Source organism: Chinchilla lanigera, unplaced genomic scaffold (genome assembly GCF_000276665.1).
Source record: "Chinchilla lanigera isolate Chin_1 unplaced genomic scaffold, ChiLan1.0 scaffold00132, whole genome shotgun sequence".
Taxonomy (NCBI): domain Eukaryota; kingdom Metazoa; phylum Chordata; class Mammalia; order Rodentia; family Chinchillidae; genus Chinchilla; species Chinchilla lanigera.
The window spans coordinates 1,203,265-1,223,512 of record NW_004955533.1 but is presented as its reverse complement, the minus strand read 5'-3'; the positions used below and the strand labels follow the sequence as shown (position 1 = coordinate 1,223,512).

The window sequence follows — 20,248 nt, the reverse complement described above, 5'->3', positions numbered from 1 at the left end:
TTCCCTTGTCCACGGAGTTCCTGAGCTGGCCCTTGAAGAAAGGCGGAAGGAATGCACAGCTGTGTTAGCCTGCTCCGGCAGGTCTTGTGCTCCCGTGGACCTGTGCAGTGAGCAGCACCGTCCCTGTACCCGGGGAGACGTCTGTGCTACAATTGCATCCTCCTCCAGCCACGTACGTGACCTCTGTCTTTGCTCAGCACGTCTCCAGATAGGCTAAACAAAGAAATGGGCATGGCTTACGTCCACATCGATTTCTAATTAGACAGTACACGCATGTAGATTACTCAGCGTAGGTACCTTGGTGCAGTTGATAAATGTATGATAAGCTAGACTTGTATATTCTGCCTGATTATTCTCAGCAAAGCTTTACTCTTTTTTTTTTTTTTTTTTGACAATACTAGGGTTTGAACCCAGGGCCTTTTTCCCCGAGCTACATTCCTAGCCCTCCTTAATTTAATTTAATTAATTAATTTTGAGAAAACCTCCACCCCCCAGTCTTTCTGTGTACTTCAGGCAGACCTGGAACCCCCAGGCCCAGTCAGGCCTCGAATTTGAGATCCTCCTGCCTGAACTGCCTGAATTCCGGAATCGCAGGCACGCGGCATCACTCCTGGCTAGCAGAGTTTTATTACTGTGGACTGTCAGCTAAGATTGGAAACATTTAAACAAAAAATATGGAACCGTTGCCTGTCGTGTGCGAGGCCCTGGGTTTGATACCCAGCACCGCAGAACAAAAACAACAACAGTAAAATACAGAACCAGAATTCATAAAATCAATTTTTTAAACTTAACAGATCTTTTTATTAGTACGTTTGCAGCATAAAATACCTTCATTGTGGGTACTTGGTACAAGTGAGTGTGCATCTTAATTCCTTTTGTGCCCCTCCCACCTCCTGGTCCTTTCCCATTTGCAAAAGATCTGCCTTTCTGCTGCTTGTGGTCTGTCTTCTATGTGTGTGGGGGAGAGGCAGAGGAAGGGAGAGACTGGGGAATTGAACCCAGGGCCTTCATACTGAGCTGTATCCCTGGGCTCTTTCTTTCTGCCTGCTCCTCTGTCCGTGTCTGTCTGTCTGTCTGTCTTTCGAGATAGGGTCTTGCCAAGTTACTAAGTTGCCCAGGCTGGGCTTCAACTTGCAATCCTCCTGCCTCAGCCTTCCAGCATGCTGGGATTAGTAGGGATGGGCCACCACAACTCCCTTAGGGAATGGGATATTTTTAACTGGAGTATATTGAAGATTTTTGTCGGGTGAAATAAAGAAGGCCTTTATTAAGAAAGCAGCTCTGGGTATGGTGGTGCACACCTGTAATCCTAGCATTCAGGAGGCTGAGGCAGGAGGTTCAATGTGAGTTTGAGGCCAGCCTGAACTACATAGTAAAACTCTGTCTCAAAAAGGCCAAGAAAAAAAAAAAAAACCAGCAGCAGTGAAGAAAGGGCAGACATCAGAGAGTTTTAGGAGGCAGATTCAAAAGGACTGAGCATGAGTGTGAAGAAGATAAAGAAGAAAATGTAATTTTGAGGCACCTATTAATAACGTCCTAGGTGGTCAGTGATGATACCATTAAGCAAAGTGAAGAATGCGGTAGGAGAAGCCAGTCTGAATCGGTACGGGCATTCAGGCAGCAGGAGAGAAAGCGGAAGCTGTGGACATTGCTGAGGTTGCACAGGAGAAAAAAATAAGCACCAGCTGAAGGCTCGGTGGAGAACTGGTCTAAGAGGAATCTTACCCAGAAATGCCAGAGAGATCAGCAGGCAGAGAGTTGTACACAGAACAACCAAGTAATGTCTGATAAAAGACACAGGCTCTGCTGGGGTGGGGTTGAGGGGGCTGGTCATGTACCCCGATATCGTAAGGAAACGTTAGGAGCTAAAGATAGGGATCAGCATGCTGAGGAAAAGGTAAAAGTGAGGATACAGGCCGCAGGCCCTCTAGAAGTTACGATGTGAAGAGAAGGAGCACAGGGTGATAGGGAATTTTTCGTTACTTGGTTTTTGTTTTGCTGCTGGTCTTTTTAGGCTGGAGAAGACACTTACTATGCTTATACAAAAATAGGAAGAAATAAATGGTGATATAAGGATCCAGTAAACACCAGTTGGGCTATAAAGAAGGGCTCCATTGTGCCATGGAGTTTAGAAAGGAAGGACACCGTTTCCTCAGAACATAAGATGAAGAGTGTGGTGGTGCACACCTGTAAACCCAGCACTCAGGAGGCTGAGGCAGGAGAATCACTGTGAGCTCAAGGCCAGCCTGAACTGCACAGCGAGACCCTGTCTCAAAAAGAAAAAAAAACTAAGGTGAAAGTAAAAGGAGAAATATGTTTAGTAAATAGCACCTGAAAATGAAAAATCTGTTGGAAATACTGTAAGTTGTACACAGGACAACCAAGATACAGCAACACAAGATATAGCAGACCCTTAATTCATCTTACAGAGGAAAAAAACTGCAAAACAAACCAATGCTTACTTAAAATCTGAGCTAGTCTGTTTAAATTGATTATTGATAATTCATATAAAGATATTATGATTGTGTATTATTTTTAAAAAACATGCCACCTATCAGTCACCTTGTGGAGACATCCTGGGTTCATATTCTGTTTGTTCTTTTTTTGTTTTGTTTTGTTTTTTACCGGTATCGGGAATCGAACTCATGAGCTTGTGCTTGCCAGGCAGGTGCTGTGCTGCTGAGCTAAATCCCTGGCCCTCTGGGTTCATATTCTGAACAGGAAAAAAATTATACCCTAGGGTTTTATATCCTGTTGATCTCTCCGGCATTTCTGGGTAAGATTCCTCTTAGACCAGTTTTTGCTTGAGGATCTCCACCTGAGCCTTCAGCTGGTGCTTATTTTTTTCTCCTGTGCAATCTCAGTAAGTTCTTCTAAAACTATATTAACATACTTGAGATTTTTCAATTTTATGTGACAAGTATTTCTTTTTGAAATTATAATTTGACACATATCCTAGCACTTAGGGAGTTTTAATCTTTTGCTTTCTGGACTAACCTAACCTCAGTCTTTCTCTTGCCTTCCTATTTCCCTGTATCATTCATTAGGAATTTTTATGTATATGGTATTCATGCGTACCCCATTTTGACTGAATAATTGTGTAAATGAATGATTTGGGTGGACTCTGTATAAGTACAAGACGCGTTATTTCTGGCCAAGGATGTGTTCAACATCTAGGGTAGGTTCTTCTAGTTTTAAGATAAACTAAATCTTTAATGTGTTACTTACTTAGCATCATCATGCTGTCATAATTAAATTGCTGCTCAAATGCTATCATTTTGCCACAGTTGTTTTGCTTTCAAACAATTTGGATTACCATAATTAATGCTGAATTTGAATGTATATGATTCTAACAAATCTCGTGTCAAATTAAGCAACATATAAAAACCTAGTGAAGCTATTCTTTCAAAAACGAAGTTCTGTTGGTAAAACTTTGAATGTTCAATAAATATTTGTAGAATGCTTAACATGGGCAGACACTGTTCTACTAACTGGAGAATAATAGAATACAAGAATTTCTGCCCTCATGGAGCTAATATTCCAGTAAAAGATACACATAATAAAATAAAGGCTTAGGGCCTGGGGATTTAACTCAGCGGCACAGTGCCTGCTTTGCAAGCGCAGTGTCATGAGTTTGATTCCCAGTACCAGAAAAAGAAACCAAAACCAAAAAATAAAAAAAAAAATAAAATGAATGCTGAGTCAAATCAGATCATGGTGAGTGCTGTGCATGTGTGAAAGACAGGAGAAACAAGGAACGGTAACATTTAGCCAAGGCGGCCTTTGTCAGTGTGACAGGAAGCTTGCCAGCTTGATTGGCTTGGGGACCACCTAGGAGATGAGCAGAGCTCACTTCTGAGTGTCTGGATGGGTCATGGAGATGTGACCTTGAAGACTGGGCCCTGGCCCCTCTCTCGTTGGTGGTGTTTTCCTGGTGCTTTGCTTCCCAGTTGCCATGAAGTGAGCAACTTTGCCTGACTGTGCCCTTCTGCCTCCGAGCCAGCCTACATGAGCTTAATCCTCTGAGAGCCTGAGCCAAAGAAACCTTCCCTCGTAAAGTTGTGTCAGGTATTTTGCCCAGCAATAGGAAAGTGACTAATATAGAGTATTGGTTGTTCAGAAATAAGGTGGTTGCTATGTGTATACTTGATCCTGCGCTTCAGAAGCCATTTGAACTGGTGGATGAGTTTGGAAAGATTTGAGGATGTGTAGTACTTTAAGCAAAGCCTGATGGCTGCTTCTAGTCAGAATTCAGAAGACCAGAATGCTAATAGGGATGTAGACAGTTAAGGCTATGCTCATGAGGTTTCAGATAGGAACAAGGATTCTTAGAGAATTGTACTAATGGTCATACATATTAGACTTTTTTGCCAGAAAAAAAAATTTTTCTCTATATTTTGCTCATGTCAGGCTGAGTTTGAGGGTGGTAGACTAATTGGTCTGGCAGAGGAAATTTCAGGGTAGCCTGATGTTTAGGCAGTAGTGTGAGTACTACTGTCTATCTTTTACCAGATATTTAAGAGAAAACTGGAAGCAAAAAGCAGAACTGAAATACCTGAAAAACTTTGATCTGCAAAGAACCATATGTAAAGTTGAGGCCAAAGGAGGTATGGTTCCTGAAGAGAAGTCCTTAGCCCAATGAAAAAAAGTCAAGTACCGTGAACTGGGACAAGAAGACGTATGCATTGAGAGCATGTCAGGAATTAGCAAGACCCCACTGGGTGCGGGCTCAGCGGTATAAAAGTGTAAACCTTTCACTTAAGATGGATTCTTCCCGATGAGCTGGATATGGGGCATGAAAGAATCAGGGATGATGCCAAGATTTTTGGCCCGAGCAGTCAGAAGCATGGCATTGCCATGTACTGAGCTGGAGAGGACTGAAGGAGGAGCAAGTTTGGGAGGAAAGACCAAGAACTTAGGTTTGGATACATGGAATTTGAGCTTCAGTTAGAGTTCTAGATGTCAGTCAGGCAGTTGCTTGAGACCACCTAAGTGAGAATACCTAAGAAAGAAGAGAGGTGCAAAGAAACGTCTTCCTCTTGGAAATGTGGGCGCAAAGCTAAAATCGTAAGCGATTTTAAGGGTACAGATTTAAGTGGTGTAAGATGGAGGAGCCCTCCCATACCTTGAAAGCTCACTTCATCTGCCTTCGCACAGCTTAACATTTTAAAGGTTTGGTTTACGTATAAATCTTAGAAATTCCAAGAAGGCTCAGAAAACCCCTTAGGAGTGCAGAAGCCTCCAAAAAAAGTCATTTATTTTTTCCAGTGGCATAGCCATTACACATTTTCCCTTAAATTTGCTTGAAAGCAAATAGCAGTTAATTCATTTAGCAATACATTAATATGTTATAAGTAAAATATAAAATGTAGAGAAAACTCTCCCTGGTTCGGTGTCTCCTTGAGTCTTTCCCCGGGAAATGCAGTAGAACTCTGAAGGTAGAGTTCCCACACACACTGTCAGGTCAGATCTTCCAAAAGAAGAAACAAAGAAAAACTTTTTCTTTCTTTTTCTGTTTTGTTTTTGTTTTCTCACCAGTGAGCCCAGGCTAGCCTTGAACTCGCGATCCTCTTCTCCCTCAGCCTCCACAGAGCTAGGGTTAAATGTGTGTATCACCATGTTGAGCTTAAATTTTCTTTTCTTTCTTTTGTTTTTTGGTACCCAGTATCTAACTCAGGACCTTGAAGTTGCCAGCAGGTGCTTGTGCCGCTGAGCTACATCCCCGGGCCTTAAATTTTCTTTTCATAACAGCTTGCAAAATTTGCTTTCTGTATATATCCAAAGCTTATATTCTATATACATCTGCAGTGTATTCTTCTATGAAAAAGAAGTTTCAGAAACAAAAACAGCTTTATATTTTTGATTAGACACATATGGAATGCTGTATCCGTATAGGTACTACCAAAATGATCATGAACCTTTTAAAAGATTTAAGTCCTACAAGTTAGATTTTAAAAAATCATATGCAGAGGATTCACTCAGTTGCTTCTTCTGCATATTACCAGTATTTGAATACTAGTTTGAAAATTACAGTTGCTTGGAGTAGCACCGCTCGATGTCAGGCTCATTTAGCAGGCTGTTAACCTGCACAGCTAGCTAGGTCGCTCAGATGTCTCTGACTGTGAGACAAAAACCGTAGTGTTGCAACTGGTGCCTGCTGACATACAAGCCTGGAGTCGCCTGCCTGGCCTGTGCTGTCACCGCTGGCCGTCGTTGGGCAGTGCGGTGGCCTCAGAAGTACCGCCTGAGTCAGCTGGTGCCATGGAGGAGGTTTCCGCTCCGCTAGGTCCTCAGTGTTGTAAGTGCAGGCGCTCAAGGCCACATCACTCCTGACGGGTATTGCAGGAGTGCTGAGGGGCTCCGGGAGGGGAGGAAAGCATCTCTGGAGGAGCGGCGGATTTGTAGTGAGGGAGCGTGGGCTGGGGTGGGGTGATGGCAGCCTGAAGATGCTGAGGCGGCTGCAGCCTGACCTGGCAGTCCGCGGAGACGCCCGGGTGAGGGCGGAGGCTGTACTTGACCTCATCCCTGAAGGCCTGCCGTCCCGCGAGGAAGCACGCCTGAGGCATTTCTGATGAGTCTTTTCCACTGGACCTGGGCCGGGGGCAGGTCTTGGTCTTTCTGGAAAATTAGCACAATCTTGCTAAAGTTTCTGGAAAACTAGAATTGTTTTTGTGTCTTTGATTTATTGCCAGAAGTATCTTTTTCATCTGCAGACACCTAAAAAGTCGTGACTGACTAACTTCCTGTGAGAAGGTCTTACGGGTTTACGGCCCTGCAGTGTGCAGAAGTCTTCATCGCTTCCCATTCGGCACAGAAGGAACTTCTGGGCCCTCTTTCTGAACTTCGTCCCAGAGTGAAAACATTTCATTTCCTCCCCGACACTGTTTACAGGCAGACCCTTACTTCTGCAGTATTTGGGGCGCGGTTGTCGTACATTGGGTGAGAGACAGCAGGCGGCAGCACAGTTGTGAGATCCCCACGTTCACCGGGAAGAAAAGCTGGAACACCTAGTTGCACCGCGTTGAGTCCCAGGCTGCAGTGTCAGGCAGCTGCCTTTCCTTTCTCTTTGCATGTCCAGTACGCACATTTTGGAGACACAGGTCTGTGTTCCTGCCCGGAGTCTGCTGCGTAGCAGCCGTCCCTGCGCTGTCTCCCGCGAAGTCAGCAGGGGCTCACGTGCGTCCTTCTTCGTTACTGACGTCATTCTCGCTCTCCGCTGTCCCGTGGTAGCTCCCAGTCCGGGCGCGTCCGGGCACCGTGTGTGCTGTGCCCCCTTCACGTTTGTATCTACAATGCATTGCCCTCCGTCTGGGTGGTTCGTCTCGGTCTGGGTCATACCCACCCCCAGGCCAAGACTGCTGTGTCCCCACTGCCCAGCTCGCAGCGCCCAGCGTTGGGTGCAAGGCCCTCTTCAGTCAGCCGTCCGTCAGGAGACCGAGGGCCTCGGCTGGCAGGATCCCCCGTCCTGACCACCCCTGGGCCCACGCACTGCCTCCGGCAGCTCTCCCTCCCCCGGCTTTGGGGCTTGCGTCTTCCCACTCCCTGAATTCTCCTGCCTGAGGTCACCAATGTCACCTGTCCCAGGTGCAGGAACCAGCGGCAGGGAGGCGGTGGGATGAGAACCAAGTGCCAGCGCGCCAACAGGCTGGCAACCCAGCCTTCAGAAACTATTTTAACCTCCTGCCGGCTTGGTGGCGCACGCCTGTTAACCCAGCACTTGGGAGGCTGAGGCAGGAGGATTGTTGTGAGTTCAAGGCCAGCCTGGGCTACAGAGTGAGCTCAAGGCCAGCCTGGGCTACAGAGTGAGCTCAAGGCCAGCCTGAACTGCACAGCGAGTCCCTGTCTCAAAAAGACAAAAAAAACAAATAAAATTTTTTTTTTGTCTTTTTGAAACAGACTCACTGTGCACTTCAGGCTGGCCTTGCACTCACTTTGTAGCCCAGGCTGGCCTCCAGCTCACAGGGATCCTCCTGCCTCAGCCTTCCTAGAGCTGGGATTGCAGGCATGTTCCACCATGCCTGGCCATCACAAACCAGTCTTTTGCTACATAATTAGATTGGTTCTAAGTCTAAAAATAAAGCTGGTTGTGGTGGCGCACACCTATCATCCCAGCACTTGGGAGGCTGAAGCAGGAGGATCACCATGGGTTCTAGGTTAACCTGGGCTACATAGTTCAAGATTGGCCTGAACTGCATAGCAAGACCTTGTCTCAAAAAAAACAAAACAAAAAAAAATTGTCGGTAGCAGTAGTAATGTTTTTCCTTTTGAAAAGAGAAATAAAGTAAAATTTTGAATTGCATCTAAGCTGTGATGATCCTTACATAAAAACATTTCATTTTGTGTTTAGGCTTGAAGACGACGTAACCTCTCCACAGTCACCAGCAGTGTCTATGTTCTGGGATCGTCAGTGTGATTCGCAGAACTTCCTATGTAACAAACGAAATGAGCCCGGGGCGTGGCAAATACGACTTTTATATTGGCTTGGGCTTGGCTATGACCTCCAGCATCTTCATCGGAGGGAGTTTCATTTTGAAGAAGAAAGGCCTGCTGCGACTTGCCCGGAACGGCTCCATGAGAGCAGGTAGGTTCGCCCCGTCATTTGGAAGGACATCAGTGTGTATTTCTGCACTTGGGTCCATGACTGAGGAGGGCCACATCTTTACTTCTTGTGAGTATATTGGAACCTTTAAATGGTTCAAGAGTTGTGTTTATAGACACATAATTTTGTAATAACTTCTGAGGTTATTACAAAGTGGGAGCAGGTACCAATGCCAAATTAGCATCCAGATGTTTCTTTAAGTTTTCTTCTGTGCACAAGGGTCCCTGAGTAGAACCAGAAATTTACTGAAGGCCTGACTATTTTGTCCATAATAATAGAGCTTCTGGCGTTTACATTAGATGTTTTTCTTCATGATCTCAATTGGCAGGAAGGAAAGAGAAGGCCGTCCTGACCTGAAAAATACCCTTGGTATTTTGACCTTACGCATAGTATCACCCTGAGTCATAAGTCCCTTGTGGGTACTCAAGGTGATGGACCTCTGTTATTTTGGGAGCATCTGTGATAGCTCTCAGTATTATAGGGTAATGGCCACGTTCGTTGTTCTGCCTGTGCTTCATCCTGGGCCTGATGGGACCTTATAAGTAGTCCTCCTTTTGCAGTACACGTGACTACTTCTCTCTCCTGTGCCACCCCTGTGGCCAAACCTGCTCGGCAGTGTTCAAACACAAGACAGCAGACCCTGTTGGCGTGAACATCCGTTCGCCAGTCCCTCATTCTTGGCCCGAGTCCCTCCTGCTTGTCCTTGCAGCGTGAGCTTGTGAGGGCGCGTTCACTTGGCTTTGTCTTCTGGACGGTGCCTCTGGTGTAGCTTGCTTTCTCACTACTCAGCGGGAACATTAGGGCCGGCCGAAGGAAAAGCAGGCTGAGCGAGCGGGCAGCTCCAGATCACCATCAGCACTGCAGCGAGTGCTTCTGTCTGTGTAGGGCCACAGTCTCTCCGTAAGGGGCTGTGCGCACGCAGGTGGCTTAGCCCTTGGCGGACCGATTGACCTGAAGTCGTGCTACTACTTTTTTTAAAATTGTTTTTTATTTTTTTGCCAGACAGGTTCTTGAACCCAGGACCTTCACACTGAGCTACATCTCCAGCCCTTTTTATTTTTTATTTTGAGACAGTCTTGCTAGGTCACTGCATAGCCCAGGTTGGGCTTGAACTTTTGATCTTCCTGTCTCAGTCTTCCAGAGAGCTTGGGCTGCTTTTTATTGGTTCATTTACTTTATTGAACTCGAGTTCATAAAATAAAAGAAGAAAATATGAGCAGAATATAAGGATTGATTTAGTTCTTTTACTTAGGAATGTAATACATTGTTAACACTCATGGCCCTCACTTCCCTTTCAGAGGTAATCATAAAAGTAGTATCGAGGAAATCCCACTATGTAGTCATGTAGAAATCTTTATAAATCAACAGATGAAATATTTTAAGATCTGTCATTGCTGATAGTGGTCATAATTCACATGAGTCTGATAATCTTCCAAAGAAGTGAAATGTTTCTTCATTCGCAGGTCAAGGTGGCCACGCATATCTTAAAGAATGGTTGTGGTGGGCTGGACTGCTGTCAAGTATGTATGGAGAACATTTTCAAGAGAATATAGAGCTGTATGTTAAAATACTTGTAGATAATATTATAGCCTTGTAATACTAGTAGATTTTAAAACGCTTGTTTTAATGGATAAACTCAAAATATCTTTAAACCTGTAAAAGTAACTCAGCAGTTTAAAAGCTTATTTAATTTGGGTGACAAGACTTTGTTTGATGAAACCATGTTTGATATACTTGTGCATTTTTTAAAAATTCTACTTAATTTAAGAGGTTAATGTTGGGCCTTGGGTTGTAGTTCAGTAGTAGTGTTTGCCTAGCATGTGCAAGGGACATTTCCCAGTACTACACAAAAGAAAAAGAAGAGAAAGGTAATTTTTAAAGGGCAAGCTCAAAGAAAAATGTGATTTTTGTTTTTTTTAGTTTTTCCCTCTGTATATTTGATGACTGTGCTATTTTGATAACTACTTTAAAAAGGCGTGTGAAAAAATGGTTCTTAAATACTGAGTCTTGACTGTTCAGCAAGTGTTTATTGATCTCCTTTTTGTGTGTGTGTGGTGGTGCTGGGGAATCGAACCCAGGGCCTTTTGCATGCAAGGCAAGAGCTCTGCCACTAAGCCACATCCCAGCCTACACTGATCACCGTGTATACTGGGCATTGTTCTAGGGCCTGCAGGAAAAAAACCTAAAAGACCCCCACCCATTCGAAGCTTACATTATAGGTAGGAGGCAGACAGTAAACGAGTTACTTTGTGCATGTGTTTGTGGTGATAGATGCCAGCTGAAGTAGTAAGGATGGGAAGGAAATCTAAAATGAAGGCTGCATAGGCTGGATGTCTGCTGTGTGGAGGCAGAGGCTGGAGGCAGCAGCAGTACGGAGCTGCTGGAGTGACTGGGTAAGGGGTGAGGGCGTGGGCCGTGTGGTGCGCTGCGTGGGAGGAGTGCGCGTGTGCTCGCAGGGTACAGATGATGCGCTGTCTCACGGGTGAAAGGCGGGGTGCGAAAGGGAAGGCCAGAGAACCCGAAGATCGGAACTGGAAGAAGTGAGCGCTGTTACCGCGATGGGAGAACTGCAGGCAGGGCTTGGGTGGGTAGGAGGTCTCAGGAGGCGCTGCGCGTCTGGTGGAGTTTGAGGTTGCCGTGGACTGTCCAGGCAGATACGTGAAACTGGCAGTCAGGCCTGGAATTCCGCCGTGTGGCCAGGCTGGAGATCAGAGTTTATGAATCACCGTCAAAGCCGAAGGCTGGGTGAGATCGTATCAGAAGCAAGCGAGGGTAGAGTAAGCAGCCCAGGCTCAGAGACCACAGAGCAGCCAGCGTCCGCAAGGAGACCAGGTGCGCCTGGTTCCTGGGAGCCACGCGAGGAGGGTCAGAGGGAGCAGAGCTGGTGGTGTCGGGCGGTGCTGACGCAGAGGGGGTGCAGTGTGGATCAGAAGGTGCCATGAGCTGCGTGCGGTGGTGCAGACTTGTGTTGTAATCCAGCTACTCAGGAGGCTGAGATAGGGACCTCAGACGGGAGCCTCGCTTCCCTAGGGTTACAGGTGCGTGCCACCACACCTGGCTTCACAGCCTAGTCTTTTTCATGAATGTATGTGAGAAAATACCCTAAATAAAGTACATCATGAGCAAGTGAGATTTATGCTAGGGATGCAAAGTTAGCACAGTTTTAGGGAGCTAGTGTTGTAATTCATCATGTTAACAAATTTAACCCTTTTTTGAGACAGAGTCTCACTATGTACATTGGTCTTGAACTCAGAGTGATCCTCCTGCCTCCGCTTCTTTAGTGTTGGGATTACAGGAGTGTGTCTCTGCACCTGGCGCTTTAGTTTTTTAAAATGAGTATCTTCTTTATGTTGTCTTAGTTTTATAATTAACCAGTTTTGGTTTTAAAATTATGTGCAGGTGGTACTATTTAAAGATTTTGTTTTCTTATTATTGCTTGTTTACAGCTAGGCTTAGTACATTGACTTTGTATTCAAGAACACTGCCAAATCTTTGTAACTTACTTGTGTATTCTTGGGAATTTTTGTACCCACAGTATGTAATCTCCAATTAGCAGTTTATCTATCCCTTTCTAATCCTGTGTCCTCCCACCTAGTGGGCTAGAAACTGAGCAGAATACTGCATAAAGAAAGGGAGCGCCTCCGCGTATTCCCCGTTTCAAGGAAAGCCTTCGAGCTGTCTCCCTTCCAGTGCTTACTGTGGTGGTTTTTGGATTTGTTGAAAACCCTTTGTACTATTAAGAACAGTCACTTGATACAATGGCTTCTCAGTCATGAGCAGTTATATTGTAATGGGATGATCATATAATTTATTATAAAGTTATATTTTTTATACTGTCTTACAGGTTGAATGTTATTCCATTCAAAAGTAGGTGGTTTTATGGTATATGGTAGTGCTGATTTTTATGTAAAGTTCAAAAGTCCAAAATGAGCAGAGGTAATTCAAAAAGCGGAGTGAAAGGCCCTGCGCTGTGGGCTGAGACGTACTGCGGAGTCACACTCACGAAGTCAGGGTGCTCCTGTGCCCAGACGGGAGTGGGAAGTAGGATGGAGAGCGGCACAGGCCGTGTATGACGCGGGGCGTTAAGAGTAAGAAGTACACGCTTCAGTGTTGTTGTAATAGCCCGTGTGGAAAAGAACATCCGTCTCTGTTGCACTCTGCACATAAAGTCACCTTCAGGCGGGCCATCGGCCTAACGTGAAGGGCGGGGCCTAGAGAACATAGTCAATAAAATATTTAGAAAAATATTTTTAAAGTAGTTGGAGAAAACAGTAACTACAGAGGGAAGTATTTGAAGATTTGACATTGAAATGAAGAATTTATGACCTTGGAGCATGGTGGTGCACACCCATAACTCAGCTTCGGGAGGCTGAGGCAGAGCGAGCGCCCGCCTGGGCTGCAAAGGGAGTTGAAGGCCAGCCCCAACTACATGGTGGGACCCCGTCTCAGAAAAGCCAAACACCCCAACAGAGAGGGCAAGGGGTTTGTGATCTCAGGCTGGGCATAGTGATGTGTGTTTGGGAGGCTGAGGCAGAAAGATTGTGAATTCGAGGCCAGCCTGCGCTGCTGCATTGTGACTCTGAGGCTCGTCAGGGGAACAGAGTGAGAACTTACCTCAAGAAGAATTTATGTCCTCAGCGTTATAAAAGAAAAGGAAAAATACAGAAATCCCCAAAACCTTATTTTGATCACAAGAATGTGTTAAAAGTCTGAAAGAATTGAAGAAAAGGTTCATCCCCAAAACATAAAGAATTACCTTAATGAGGGAAAATGAATCACCGGTAGACAGACAGGGGGCGGCGCCTCTCTTTTTGAGACAGTCTTGCCATTTGGGTAGAAATCCCTACCTGCATCTCGGGATCCGTGTGCTGCGGCCCGGCTCCGCCTGCCTCCCTGCTGTTGCCCCTGCTGTCCGGTTGGAGCCGCCCCGGTGGCGGCGGGGTTTGGTGCCCACTCCTCTCGCTGCGTGTCCGGTGCGCTCAGCGGTGTGCGGGGTAAGCGCCCTCAGCCCCTCGCGCTGCAGGTTTCCCCTGACGCCTCGCAGAGGCGCTCCCTCCGCGTGCTGCGCTTCCTCCAGGGTTCAGTTTTCTTACAGCGCTTTAAACTGTTCCACAAGGTATTTGGTCTCCTCACTACACCGTAAATTTGAGAGTAGTGTCGTCGTTTTCCTCCCTGCTATAGTTTCTGATCCTTCTCACACTAGTGTGAGTTGGGTTTAAAAAAGAAGAGCCAGAGGGGCTGGGGATTTAGCTCAGCGGCAAAGCGCCTGCCTGGCAAGTGCAAGGTCGTGAGTTCGGTTCCCGGTACCAGAGAAAAAAAACCAAAAAAAGAAGAGCCAGGGCAAGGGGAGGGTCATCGCAAGGCATCAGTTCCCCAGTTCCCCAGGACAGGCGTAATCAGTGTATGTCACACATTAACTCATTTCAAAAATAAAAGGAAGAGCCAGTGAAAAAGACTGAACGTACCACTGTGTCAGTTTTGGCTTCTTCGAATCGATTTGGGTATGTTGTGTGCGATATAAATATCTACTTAAATTTTTTAATGAAATTACCATCAAGTAAGCATAAATTCGATTTTTAAAATTAAGATTATGTATTTGTGTCAATTCTGACTGACTTTTGGATACTCAGTGCTGATAATTTATAGAACCCTAACCCTTATTAAATAGGAGAAAATGTGGAAGTTGGTGTGTAGGTTGCATATATGCACATTTCCAAAATCAGACGCTTCCTGAGACTCTGTTGTCGTCACTCGCAGTGGGAGCCGGTGAGGTGGCCAACTTCGCTGCGTACGCCTTCGCCCCCGCCACGCTGGTGACCCCGCTGGGAGCCCTCAGCGTCCTTGTAAGGTGAGGGCCTGTCCCGTGCGGAGACAGGAGTGAGTGTGGTGGTGCGGAAACATTCCGATGAGTAATTACACGTGTGAGCGTGATTCACATTTCAGCAGCCTTCGGGCCCTTTTTTACAGTGAGTAGTTTGCTTCCAGTCACCCTCTGCGTACACAGGCTGTTGGTCAGGGGGAAAGTTTTGCTCTGCTTGCGGACGACTCTGATGTCTGAGAGCTGCAGGCTGCCCCTGTCTCGTTAGCATCAGCAGTCCGTGTGCACTCTGGTAGGGCCTGGCTGGTGAGGGTTAGAGCGCTGTACCTGCTGCAGGGTGTCACTGACGACAGAGCTCAGTGCTGCCCGCAGCTGGCCTGGCACGCTGCTTCGTACCACCAGTCCAGGCCTGGCCTGTTGGTGCAATTTCAGTAATTAAACAATAAGCCCATTTTGAAGTCTGGATTTGGGCTACTGTCCTGAAAGTTCATTGACTGTATACATGGTTTTGTCCTTTTCTCAAGGAATTACATACATGATAAGGTTGTGGTCTTCATCCTTTCCTTACATCTTTTTTGGGGGGTACTGGGAATCAAATTCAGGCAGGAGCTTGGCAGGCAGGAGCTGCGCAGCTGATCTTAGTCCCTGGCTATATCATTATTTTAAATACGGGTTCATTCTATAGTTTTTTCTTGGGCTTGGATAAATCTAGCTGATGCTAAAGCAGGTGTTACGGTGGACCCTGGAGTTACGACCGGCCTGACGTGGGACCAGCTTGGGTCAGGACCAGAACTTTAGTTTAACTTAGAACCAGTCTTGAGTTGCGGCCCGCATGCCGGCTGCTGGTACTTCCAGAGGTCTCAGACAGGGTTTAGCCCTTACGGAGTTCTGGAGGGAGCACTGTAAGATCCTTTCCTGTGTGGGCTGAAGGGAGAAGTCCTGGGCCAGATTCAGAAAACCTGGCTCTTTCTGTGTACAGGAAAGAGACTGCGAAGGCTATGTAGAGGAGCCGGAGCCTGCACCTGACAGCGTGGGTTACAACCAGCCCTCGGAGCAAACTGGGTTAAGCCAAGGGTTAAGCAAGCGCTGATAGTTTCGGCAGTTGATAATTAAATGTCCTCCCGGCTCCTAGGCTTGCTTTTAGTACGGGTTGCTTCATGGGTTTGCGTGGCGTCCTTGCACGGGCCATGCTAACCTCCCGCGTCGTCCCACTTTAGTGTGTGCTGCCGAGGCGAGCGCGGTTCTTTTGTTCTAACTCTGTATCTGTAAGTGACGTGGGGTAATTAAGAGGAGTAATTATACGCATTTCCATTAAATGGACGTAACAGTGGGCTGCATCAGCCAGTAGGGAAAAGTGGAACAACTTTTAGGCATTCCTTTGGATATAAATTTCTGATAACGGACATTAGTTTTACAAAGTATCGTTCTTACACATTTGTTGGAAAGGAAAGATGGTGGATGTGTACGCTTGGTACATGATGACGCAGGCGATGTACATTTGAATCTGCCTGAAAGCTAGAACCTTCACAGTCGCAGTGTTCAGTGTGAGCTCAGTAATGTAAAATTGAGTCTACTGATACTTACAGATTAGCTGATCATTGTAAAGTCCTCATTCCCCTTCCTTTTCCATTTTAGTGCCATTCTTTCTTCATACTTTCTAAATGAAAGACTCAACCTTCATGGGAAAATTGGGTGTTTGCTGAGTATTCTGGGATCTACAGTGATGGTCATCCATGCTCCAAAAGAGGAAGAGATAGAGACCTTGAATGAAATGTCACACAAGTTAGGTGATCCAGGTAAGAAAAAGAAAAGCGTGATTAGTTGTACTTTTGGTTTTTTGAGATGGGATCTTGCGGTGTAGTCCAGGCCAATCTCGGATTTTAGGTGATTCTCCTGCTTCTGCCTCCTAAGTGCTAGGATTACAGGTGTGCACCACCGCGCCCGGCTGTACTTTTACTTTCTGACTTAGTTTTCACTTACTTTTTTTGTTTGTTTTTATGAAACAGGGTCTCACTGTTGTAGTTCCTGCTGGCCTTAAATTCACTACATAGTCCAGGCTTACCTTAAAAACTCACGGCAGTTCTTGTACCTCAGCCTCCTGAGTGCTGAGATTATAGGTGTGTGCCACCGTGCACGGCTAGTTTTTACACTAATCAAAACTTTACGTGAACATAGGGACAGATGGTTCTGCACAGCCTACTATGGAAAATGGGGAGTTGCCGTGATCCTCTCTCCACCCACCTGCTTTTTTCTGTCCTGCAAGCTGTTTTTCTCAGAAATGTGTGTTGCTGCTGCTTCCTTGGTTTTTAGTCATTATCTACTGTATCTTACTTTTGGTACCGGGAATCAAACTCAGGACCTTGCGCCTGCCAGGCAGGTGCTGTGCCGCTGAGCTGTATCCTCGGCCTCTACTGTATCTTAACTATTGCATCTACCTAGGTTTGTTGGTTTACACTGTGCTATCGTTACGTAATTTTTATCCCACCTCAGCCGTGGGATGACGTTCCCTGCTGGGACCTCCGTCGCCCCTGCAGTCTGTGTTGCTGTTAGGACATCAGATGCAGTTGGTACATGTGACCCACGTTTTAATTTCGGAAGCATTTGGGTTTTTTGTTTTTGGCTGCTGGCACGTAGAATGTCCCACTGACCTTTCTCCACGTGGGTCCTTTTTTTCTGTGGTACCAGGTACTTAGTCTTCTTAATTTGAAAATTGATGTCTTACTCCGAAGAACTGAATTGAATTGCCTTTTTTGATATTCTTCCCTGTTTTCTCTTAGTGATTGTTTTTTGGTGGTTCTGGGGGTTGAGCCTAGGGCCTCTGCATGGAGCTGCAGCCCGAGCACGGCCGCCCTTGTGAGGGGTGAGGGTCTCACTAAGTCACCAAGTTGGCAGGCGGGGCTCACACGTGCGGTTCTCCTGTCCGCCTCCCTGCTGGGATTACAGGGCCGTACCCCTATGCCCAGCCCTACTCCATATTGGCTGAGAGTCCTGAACTAGACTTCTCTTTCTTGGGTGTGGTGCTGGGGCTTGAACCCAGGGCTTCGTGCATGCTGGGCACGTGCTCTACCACCAAGCTGCATCTCCAGCCCATTTATTTTGTTTTGTTTTCCTCTCATTTTCATCCTTTTACCTCTTCCGCCTTTTGGGAGCCTTCTACTCTACACTGTTTGAGTTTCTCTTTTTGGTCTCACGTGTATTTTATTTAATGATTTATTTATTTTACAGCAGTGGGGATTAGAAACAGGGCCTTGTGCTAGGCAAGTGCTTTACCACTGAGCTGTGTCCCCAGCCCTTTTTACTGTTATGTAGGTCCTTCCTTTTCTTTCCAGATAGAGTTTTGCTATGTAGGTAGTTCAGGCTGGTCTTTAACTATGTAGCCCAGGCTGACTTTAAATTTACAGCAGTTCTCCTGCCTCAGCCTTCCAAGTGTTGGGATTAAGAGACTTGCACCATGATTGCTATGGCAGGAAAAGCGAAGTAATTTTTATCGTGGGGCTGCTTCTACCTCTCATCAAGTTCACTGTGCGTTGTTTTGTTCGGATCCGTGTTTAAGAGAATGTCTGACCCAGGGTGTGATGCAGTTACCTCCTCTCCTCCAGGCTTTGTGGTCTTCGCGACACTCATTGTCATCGTGTCCTTGATCCTCATCTTCGTGGTGGGACCTCGCCACGGGCAGACCAACATCCTGGTGTACATCACCATCTGCTCCGTGATTGGTGCATTCTCCGTCTCCTGCGTGAAGGGCCTGGGCATCGCCATCAAGGAGCTGTTGGCCGGCAGGCCTGTGCTGCAGCACCCGCTGGCCTGGGTCCTGCTGCTGAGCCTGCTGGTCTGCGTGAGTACTCAGATCAACTACCTGAACCGGGCGCTGGACATATTCAACACGTCCATCGTGACCCCCGTCTACTACGTGTTCTTCACAACCTCCGTTTTAACCTGCTCAGCTGTTCTCTTTAAGGAGTGGCAGGATATGCCTGCGGATGATGTCATTGGAACTCTGAGTGGCTTCTTCACAATCATTGTGGGGATATTCTTGTTGCACGCCTTTAAAGATGTCAGCTTTAGTCTAGCAAGTCTGCCCATATCTTTTCGAAAAGATGAAAAAGCAGTGAATGGCAATCTCTCTAATATGTACGAAGTTCTTAATAATAATGAAGAAAGTTTACCTTGTGGAGCTGAACAACACTCTAGTGAAAATGTTTCCCGCAGAAATGGAAGCCTGGCAGCTTTTTAAGAAAGGTGTGGTTGAAAGGTTAATCTGTAGTTCTGTTAAACACTGATTTGAGTATCAGAATGTCTGAAAAAGCACTGTCCTCAATGTTCTCTAAAGACAATCTTTTTTAAGGTTTTACTAATTTGGACCAAGACATTACTTTTCCTATATTTAAACAATGGTAGTTACTAAAATGACCTTAGAATGTGGTGAATTTCTATTAACGTTTTAGTGTCGTAGAGGTATTTTACATTTTGATTCTTTCTCCAAAATCTAAATGCACTAATGACAGTTTTAAGTCTATAAAAATGCTTTATTTTTTCATTGGTGATGAAGGTCTGAAATGTACATTTGTCATCCCCACTCCATCACTCTGGCCGTGGAAGACCATTTGATTGTACAGAAAGAACAAAATTATCCCAATACACTATCTTGTGATTTACCTTACCTGTAACGTTGCCTCCTGTTTATATTAATTTTGAAGTACTCATTTAAGGGAATCGTTCATTTTTAAATGAAAGAGACCTTTACGAAACGAAAGCTGAGGGATCTTGTGGAGGAGCATTTTTTCAAGCTGTGCCTTGTCCCCGCGAGTCCGTGTCCTGCGTTTCTGTGTGTCTGAGGCCCCCGCGGCAGCTCATCCAACCACACGGCCTGCTCGGCAGGGCAGCCCCGCTGCGCTGTGCTCCCAGTCTGTGGTTGGAACCCCGTGGTGCCTAGAACCGTCACTGCCATTTCTCACTAATGCTTGTACTTGTCGGTATATTTTCACATGAGTTACATTGTCATTTAGACCTTTTAACAACTGGGAAGTGAAATCAGGAGACTGGTGTGATTTCTTAAATTTAACACGTTACAATAGAGTTCAAACAAAGTTCTTGTTAGAAAGTCCAAGTGCTAAAGTATATAAAGTGTGATTTCTGTAGCAGGTACTTTCCTTTGCTTGAGTTCATTTGGATATCATATATTTTGGTCTTTTAGGAAATGTTTATGGGAGTATGTTTACGGAAAACTTCAAATGTTAGAAAGAGTATAATGAACCTAATTCCAGCTTGAGAACCTGCCCGCTTAGAGCTCTGCTTGGCCTCTGGAAGCACGCATGTATGGGCAGCGTCCTGGCCGGGCGACCCCGCCCTCAGCCGAGCAGGGGCCTCCTGTGGGCCTCAGTGCTACTGCACCGTGCCAGGTCCGAGATGGTGTCCCATGGGGCGGGGCTGGCAGCTGGCCGGGTTTCCTGACATCTTTTCTCCAGGTTTTGTTGGTGCTCTATGGCGTTGTTAAAAACTTTCCTGCCAGCCCTTTCCCAGGTAAGTCTTAAAAACGTGTTTGGCGCTGAAAGCAGGCCCTTGGCGTGCTAGGCGAGCACACTGGCCCGGAGCCGCACCTGGCCGTCCGCGCGGTGTCACCCCACAGGCACATCGCCTGCCTGCCTCTGTGCGGGGTCTGTGTTCTGCTCTGTACATAAAACCAGAGCTCACCCCTTGGGGGTGACGGTGCCCTTACAGAGCATGCCTAATAACCGACAGATTCTTTGTTATCTCACAGTAACTTTTGTTCTGTATTGCATAGGGCGACCCAGAAACCACTCCCGAGTCTATAGCTGAACGCTGGCCCTAAG

General features: G+C 46.2%; 1 protein-coding gene across 1 annotated transcript; it reads left to right on the top strand.

Moving 5' to 3' along the window:
* Nipa2 (non imprinted in Prader-Willi/Angelman syndrome 2) lies at positions 1 to 19,084 on the top strand (the record flags this gene model as incomplete). Its single annotated transcript, XM_013507677.1, is given in 6 exon segments — positions 1 to 172; positions 8,348 to 8,581; positions 10,063 to 10,119; positions 14,357 to 14,447; positions 16,053 to 16,213; positions 18,017 to 19,084. Coding segments are annotated over 5 exon segments (1,083 nt in total). The 3' UTR covers positions 18,652 to 19,084.
* Between the last annotated feature and the right edge of the window lie 1,164 nt (positions 19,085 to 20,248).